The 5,000-nt window shown below is 42.7% G+C and overlaps 1 protein-coding gene across 4 annotated transcripts in view; it reads left to right on the top strand.

The window, feature by feature from the left end:
• kcnab2b (potassium voltage-gated channel subfamily A regulatory beta subunit 2b) overlaps nucleotides 1–5,000 on the top strand; it is a 102,283-nt gene that overhangs the window by 71,755 nt on the left and 25,528 nt on the right. For all 4 annotated transcript variants that reach the window (XM_063208454.1, XM_063208453.1, XM_063208457.1 and 1 more), the window contains exon 5: nucleotides 4,683–4,727. In XM_063208454.1, coding sequence (XP_063064524.1) covers nucleotides 4,683–4,727 — 45 coding nt within the window. The remainder of the gene's footprint in view (nucleotides 1–4,682; nucleotides 4,728–5,000) is intronic.

Raw genomic sequence — 5,000 nt, 5'->3', positions numbered from 1 at the left:
CAACACACACACACACACACACACACACACACACACACACACACACACACACACACACACACACACACACACACACACACACACACACACACACACACACACACACACACACACACACACACACACACACACACACACACACACACACACACACACACACACACACACACACACACACACACACACACACAGGACAGCCACATACAGATACTTTCAGATTTAGAAAAGCTACGGTGTGGGTATTTGAAGTGCCTTTGAAGTTGCAATTTGAATCACTTTTGTAGAAGGATACGGAAGAAGCTCCCTCAGGACTACACTACCTGGTCATTCAGTGAAGAGGGCACTTTAATATCCTCAGTCTGCACAGGATTATATAATACATTTTATCATCAAGCTTAACCTATTAATTACAGCATATTCCATCCCAAACATGTACATGAACATACACTATGTCCAATATCCATGTATTTTATTCTATAAGTATGACCTGATGGGACATGTCATTGATTCCGCATTGATTTTTTGGCATGTCTGTCCTTTTTTTCCTGCAATTATTTTTGCTGAACGTAATGCTGTGACGTTCTCAGTAATAGGTTTTTGGAAACGATTAATGATGGGATCTGCCATGTTCCATCAACGGAAACAGACAAATCCAATCTAACAAATTGATGGCTTCTGAAAAGCCAGTTTTTATGAATTGCTGTCCAAAGCCATTTTCCCCTTGGAAGACAGGAAAGGAACATAGGCTGGCAAGGAGTTGTTATAGAGAGGGACATGAAGAGAAGTTGGCCACTGTCAAGCAAATGCTTTGGTACAAATCAACTGGATATCCAGTTGTGGTACAGCTATCTGTTATAGGAACATTCCCAATGGAAATGTGCTAATTTTCCAAGTCCACTCATTCTACTTAGTTGAGTTTTATTGTTTTACTGTGCACACACACACACGCACGCACGCACGCACGCACGCACGCGCACACGCACGCACACACACACACACACACACACACACACACACACACACACACACACACACACACACACACACACACACACACACACACACACACACACACACACACACACACACACACACACACACACACACCCTTCTCCTTGAAAAAACTTGTGTAGGACATTTTTACTCTAATGTATTCAAGTTGACGTGGAGAGGCAGTAAATGCGCAGCATTATGCTAATGCTAATGTATGGTAATTGCAGGACAGCGTCACTGCAGCACAGTACATCGCTGGCATTGCAGTGCCCAAAGCAGTATGGCGTAGCCCCTTAATGCACCTTCAATGGCACGCTGTAATAGTCATTGAAAAGTTAACTACCAAAGTACTAAAATAATATGACATAACACAGGGCCTTTAGTAATGCACTATGACATGGTCATTGGCACTCTGGTAACAGCAAATGTATAACGCCATGTCTTAACGGGATATTCACTCAAAGAACTTTACGTTGCTTAAAACCGTATCACATGCCACAGTTTTCAGGTCTCACACTTCAATTTCACAACTCACTATCCGATAGTCCAGCAAAGAGTAACTTGCATACTGTACCACTGATGCTGATGCAAAAAAATGAAGCTCCATAATGCATGCCCTCCCACCAGTGAAAATGTTGAAAAGTTACTACCATAGGTAGTTACACTACTGTGACATAACACAGGGCCTTTAGTAATGCACTTCGACTTGGTCATTGCCATTCTAGTAACAGCAAAATTATTACTCTAAGTATGCCTTAATGAGTTAAAGCATTACATTTTATTTTATTTTGCAGGACACCAGTTGTGTACAAGATCCTCTTGGCTGGACTATTAGATTACTTTGTGGAACGTAACGCAGCCTCCCGGCCACAAACTGAAAACTTTGACACAAACCTGAAATATATACAACTCCCTATCCATTCATCAAACCTATACATACCTATACTATCCACTTTTTGCACACATATCTCTACCTAACACTAAGTCAGTGGGATTCATATAGATTTGTATGTGTTAGGTAGAGATCTGTGTGTTGTGTGTGTGTGTCACTTCTATGATGAATTGAATGTAGAGGATGGGTTTTGTACGCTAATTGTTGTGCTGGGCAACCACAATGATTAAGGAGCCACTGGCTTTCATAATGTTTGTGGATATCTTGAAATCCTTATCATTTGCGTTGAGTATAGCCATACACAGCTGCTTACTCTCAGATATATTGCTTAGGAGTGAATGTTTGCCTTCTTGCCTTCAGCGTAATGAATAGAACTTCATATTCAGTTCAATTTAAAAATAGCACAGTCAGTAAACAACAATTATCTTTCACAATCCCGGAAATACTCACCGACCAATCCACGCGTGTGCTACAGAAGCAGAAGACTAATCTCCTATGCCTGCTTAGTCGTTGTGCACAGATATAGGTATACAGTGCAGATATAGTACAGTACTGTCTATCTTAGTAGTGGTTGGAGAGAATTATGACGGGCCTGTGCTCGTTGTTTTTGTGTATGGTACATGTTTTTCCTTGGGCAGGCCAGGGAGGCATCAGCCGCAGCCTCAGCCTCAGCCCGGCCCACTGTTGTCTGCATTTGAGCAGTGGAGACGGAGAGAGCTGTCACAGGCGGTTGTGTTTCCGGTTAAGAAATGATGAAACCCATTCATGAAGAACATATCAGCCCCCCCCCACCGCCCCGGGGGAGACGAGATGTAACATCTGTCATTAGACATCCTCAAACACTCCTCCATCCTCCCTGTCTTCATCTTTTCCATCTTCTTTCTTGTTCTCTTCCACCTCTTTCTTGTCTTCCTCTCCTCTTCCTCTTCCTTTTCTCTGCTGTTTTAGCGGTTAAAGAGGGGCCCTCGGCTATGCTTTGAGAGGGGGTTAAATTGAAGTGCAGTCTACTTCAATCCCTCTCCCTCTACATCGCTATACCTCTGTCCTTATCTGTTTGTCTGTCTGTCTGTCTGTCTGTCTCTCTCTCTCTCTCTCTCTCTCTCTCTCTCCCTTCTATCTCTCTCCCCCCATCTCTTCATCTATCTCTATCTACCCATCTCTCTCTTCCTCTCCTTATCACCCACTCTCTCTCTCTCCCTCTCTCTCTCTCTCTCTCTCTCTCTCCGTACCTCATCTGGTCTGCTTGGAGTTGTCACGTCATAGCAGCTTTTCCCGCTTCACTGCCTTCATTAGCCGTGGCAGTGCACAGACACACATAGACAATAGAATAGGGGGAATCCCCCAGCGTCCTGTCATGTCCTCCTGTGTGTGCAAGCCAGGAGAAGCGGAAACTTAACTAAAGCGCAACAGCAGATTGTGCAGATGCTATGCAGCATAGGGTAAATCCAGGTAAAGAGTAGTGGTGTGCATTGGAACTGCCCTCACGATTCAATTCAATTACGATTCTGGAGGTAATGATTTGATTCGAATCGATTCAATCCGATTCTATGATGCATTGCAATGCATTACATTTCTACTGAAAGCAAGGCAATTTTTTCATCAGTTATGAGGCAATACAAGCAGTCAGATACTGAACAACATTTTATTGGTTGTTTTCTGTATCAGTCTTGCAGTTTTAAATGCTTTGAAGTGCTTTAATTTAATGAAACATTGATTTGCTCCTGAAATAGCCACAGAAGTAACTGACAGTTGAAAAAAATATGCCGCGTCGATTATGGCACTTGCCGAATCGAATATTGAGTCCTGCCCTGCATTGCGATGCATTGCCGAATCGGTTATTGTTGACGCGACTAGTAAAGAGGGTCCCTTTTTTTGCATATACTGTGTTTAAATATGGAAAAGAGTTTACCCGGATTTACCAGTACAATTTGCACAATTTACCTTACATTTTATTCAAGACTCGGAGTCAAATGAAAGAACTGTAGTTGACAACATTCTGTAAGTGTTGAACTTCACTACAAAATATACCATGTAGACACTGTATAGACTCAGAGAATCACACAGCATCCCCGAACAATCACACTGAAAGTCTACAGTTTGTTTTTCAACATTCTTTTGTAAGCAGCATTGATTTCTCCATTCTTATTTTCTACGTGTATGCAACATATGCTGTATAGTAGAGATGCACCGGATCCTGATTTTTAGGATCCTGCCGGATACCGGATCCACTGCTTAAGATCCTGCCAGATCCGGAACCGGATACCGGATCCTACGAAAGGGTTGAAACACATAGCCTACTCGCACACATGGGCCCTTGTTTATTACGTTGGCTAAAACAATTTTTTAGACTCATTGGCTCACTGCCACACTGCCTGCAAGATCCTGCCGGACACGGATCCTGTGAAAAACCCTATTATCCTGACGGATCCGGAACCGGATCTTGGGTCCGGTGCATCTCTACTTTATAGTAGGGTGTCATGTGGTTTACATATGAAGAGCTTTATTCCAAAATGAGATATCCACCATTTTTTACTTTTTGCATTTTACGTAATATTGGAATTGACTGTTAAGAAGTCATATCGTCTATGTGTGACTTCCTGCCATTCAAATGTTTTGACAACATACTTTTTAAACCTCTATAAAAATGAATTGGAAATGGAATGCCCAATACAAAGAAGTCAATTTCCCAACATTCTACAAAATTATCTAATTTTGGAAAGAAGCTCTTCATATAGTAGGTGTAGGATGTCATGTGGAGTTGCCATTAACCGCTCTCCCGGTTCTTTTACTCCTCTAGGGCAGAAATGGTGCTGGGCAGTATCATAAAGAAGAAAGGATGGAGGTAAAGAGTACTGTGTGTGTGTGTGTGTGTGTGTGTGTGTGTGTGTGTGTGTGTGTGTGTGTGTGTGTGTGTGTGTGTGTGTGTGTGTGTGTGTGTGTGTGGTGTGTGTGTGTGTGTGTGTGTGTGTGTGTGTGTGAGAGAGAGAGAGAGAGAGAGGAGAGAGAAGAGAGAGAGAGAGAGAGAGAGAGAGAGAGAGAGAGAGAGAGAGAGAGAGAGAGAGAGAGAGAGAGAGAGAGAGAGAGAGAGAGAGAGAGAGAGAGAGAGACTGACCGT

The sequence above is a fragment of the Engraulis encrasicolus genome, chromosome 10 (genome assembly GCF_034702125.1).
Source record: "Engraulis encrasicolus isolate BLACKSEA-1 chromosome 10, IST_EnEncr_1.0, whole genome shotgun sequence".
NCBI lineage: Eukaryota > Metazoa > Chordata > Actinopteri > Clupeiformes > Engraulidae > Engraulis > Engraulis encrasicolus.
Note: the sequence above shows the minus strand (reverse complement) of the source record. Positions and strands in the feature narration are given on the sequence as shown.